At 46.0% G+C, this 2431-nt stretch overlaps 1 protein-coding gene across 1 annotated transcript in view; it reads right to left on the bottom strand.

Annotated features, from left to right (window-relative positions):
* LONRF2 (LON peptidase N-terminal domain and ring finger 2) overlaps nt 1-2175 on the bottom strand; it is a gene marked incomplete at its 5' end in the record, with an annotated part of 19096 nt that extends 16921 nt beyond the window's left edge. Inside the window, one exon of the mRNA XM_010131868.1 lies at nt 2057-2175. Coding sequence (XP_010130170.1) covers nt 2057-2175 — 119 coding nt within the window. The remainder of the gene's footprint in view (nt 1-2056) is intronic.
* Between the last annotated feature and the right edge of the window lie 256 nt (nt 2176-2431).

Genomic DNA, 2431 nt, shown 5'->3' with positions numbered 1-2431 from the left:
TTTACAGAGAGGGTTGTGAAGCACTGGAACAGGCTGCCCAGGGAGGTGGTGGAATCCCCATCCCTGGAAGTGTTCAAAAGACGTGTAGATGTGGCACTCTGTGACGTGGTTTAGGGACCCTGGCAGCGCAGAGTGAATGGTTAGACTTGATGATCTTAAAGGTCTCTTCCAATCAAAATTATTCTGTGATGCTGTTAAAGGTTGAGAGACCTGGCTCTGTTCATCCTGGAGGAGAGATCTTACCAATGCTTATAAATATCTAAAGAGTGGGTGTCAAGAGTACAGGGACAGTCTCTTTTCAGTGGTGCCTAGCACCACAGGGGCAACAGACACAAACGGGAACACAGGAAGCTCCATCTGAACATAAGGAAAAACTTCTTTACTTTGAGGGTAACAGCACTGTAACAGGCTGCCCAGAGAGGACGAGTCTCCTTCTCTAGAGACATTCAAAACCCGCCAGGACATGATCCTGTCCAACCTGCTCTAGGTGAACGTGCTTTAGTGGAGGGGTTGGACTAGATGATCTCCAGAGGTCCTTTCCAACCCCCACCATTCTGCAATTCTGTGAAAAAGTACTGGCAGAGTCTCCCAGGAACTACTCCCAGAATGAGTTTGATTTTTATGGTCGATTTGTTAAGGTTTTGGGGTTAACTACACAGTGCATGTTTCAGCTAATCTCTGCCACTGGATGAGATGTATCAAGATACAAAAAAAACAGATGCCCGGAATACCTGGAAAATATAGATTCTAGATTAGCACCGCTTATGTGAAAGTTCACACACGCAAGCACAAAATGCATCTGTGACACTGCTGGTTATGACACAATGACAAATCTCCTTTTCAATTAGCATTCTTCAGAGATGCGATTAACAAAATCTTTATCCGCCTATAACTGACACACATCACACTTCCATGGATTCAAGGCAGAGAAGACACTTCAAGAAAACATTCGAACGTCCGTAATTCATCTTTCTCCCTCTGCACAGAAAGCCAGCCAGCACTGCCCAAGATGGATTCCTGACTTGATGAGAAATGATCCTAGACAGAAAAGCAAATTGGAGGCACAGAGAAGATGATGAACTGCCTTCAAGTAAGAAATGTTTTAATGGGTGACAAGACAGAGTGCCTTCAGAGACAAGTATCTAACTTTTCAAGAACTAGATGCTTCAGACAGCACCTCTCTGCTTGCTCCACATCTTTGCCAGCTGGAAAGGGACAGCTAAGCTGCAGCCTGCCGTGCTGAGGCAGGTGGCTGAAGGGTTCATGCACCACTGCCAGTCTTTACAGGAAAGCCACGGTCTGCCGTAAATTCTTCCCCAATTTCCTGTGCTACCCTCCCTCCAGGTAGCACCGAGGGGTTTTAGCTGGTCAAATCTATGCTGCGGTTTTGCAGCTGATGGGTGAGGGATTGATGGGAGGTGCTCTCAGACACCCAGTCTAGCCTCAGGCAACCAGCAGCAATGGCGGGCACCACATGCTTCTTCATTTCTCTCCCATAACGCCATTTCTGATGTTTGCTTCAGACTGCCCACGAACCAGTGCTCATTATAGCACTTTTTTTTAGTTAGGAAAAAAATCCCAGTCCCCTCTATGAATCACAGATATAAACTCTTAGAACTGAAGGATTAAAAAAAAAAAAAAAAAATACAGCCTGAGGTGCCCCTCAGAAAAAACACATTGACCAGCAGGCCAAAGCCACCCACTGCCTGGGACACACCATCTCAGTGGACCTGCAGGGCCATCCTGGACTGCCAGAACCTTACGGACCCAGTTCTGTTGCCAAACTGCAGCACTAGCCCCAACAGATCGATGGGCACCGGCACAGACAAACCACATCACTGGCTGCCCACCACTGAAATCCTGCCAACTGGACACACATGAAGGACCTTCCAGACTTGTCTACTGAAAGTTAACTTCTTCACAGGACACTTCCAGCCCAGTTAATGCCATGATGTTCTTCCAAAAACACCCTCAACATCACTGAGCCTACCACAGAGAGAAGACACAAGAATGAGCAGTTTTCATTTTGGACTTCACAACATAACAAGCATCATACCGCAGGCCAGTGGGGTTTGTTTCGGCAGAGGATGTCCGCGTCGTGAAGAGCTTGCTGGTAGTTTTTCATCGATGTACAGAGTTCTGCTCGCTGTGCTATTAGTGAACACTTGCAAGGAGCTGGAAAACAAAAGTGGTTGCAAGGAACTCCATTAAAAAATGCACAAGGACACATTCAATACAGTAACCTAATTTCCATCCAGAGTAACCTAAAAAGCACTCCTGTACAACAGTTTCTACTCTCCCTGTAATGAAAAAAAGGCAATTCCTTCCTTCTTATCATCTTGAAAATATAATCCTCTCAGCCTAGAAGCAACCTCTGCATTATATCTAGCAGGACAGATTTCATACTCACATAAAGGATGCCACCTGCTCT

Source organism: Buceros rhinoceros, unplaced genomic scaffold (genome assembly GCF_000710305.1).
Source record: "Buceros rhinoceros silvestris isolate BGI_N320 unplaced genomic scaffold, ASM71030v1 scaffold3552, whole genome shotgun sequence".
Lineage (NCBI taxonomy): Eukaryota > Metazoa > Chordata > Aves > Bucerotiformes > Bucerotidae > Buceros > Buceros rhinoceros.
This window is presented reverse-complemented; position numbering and strand designations above follow the sequence as displayed.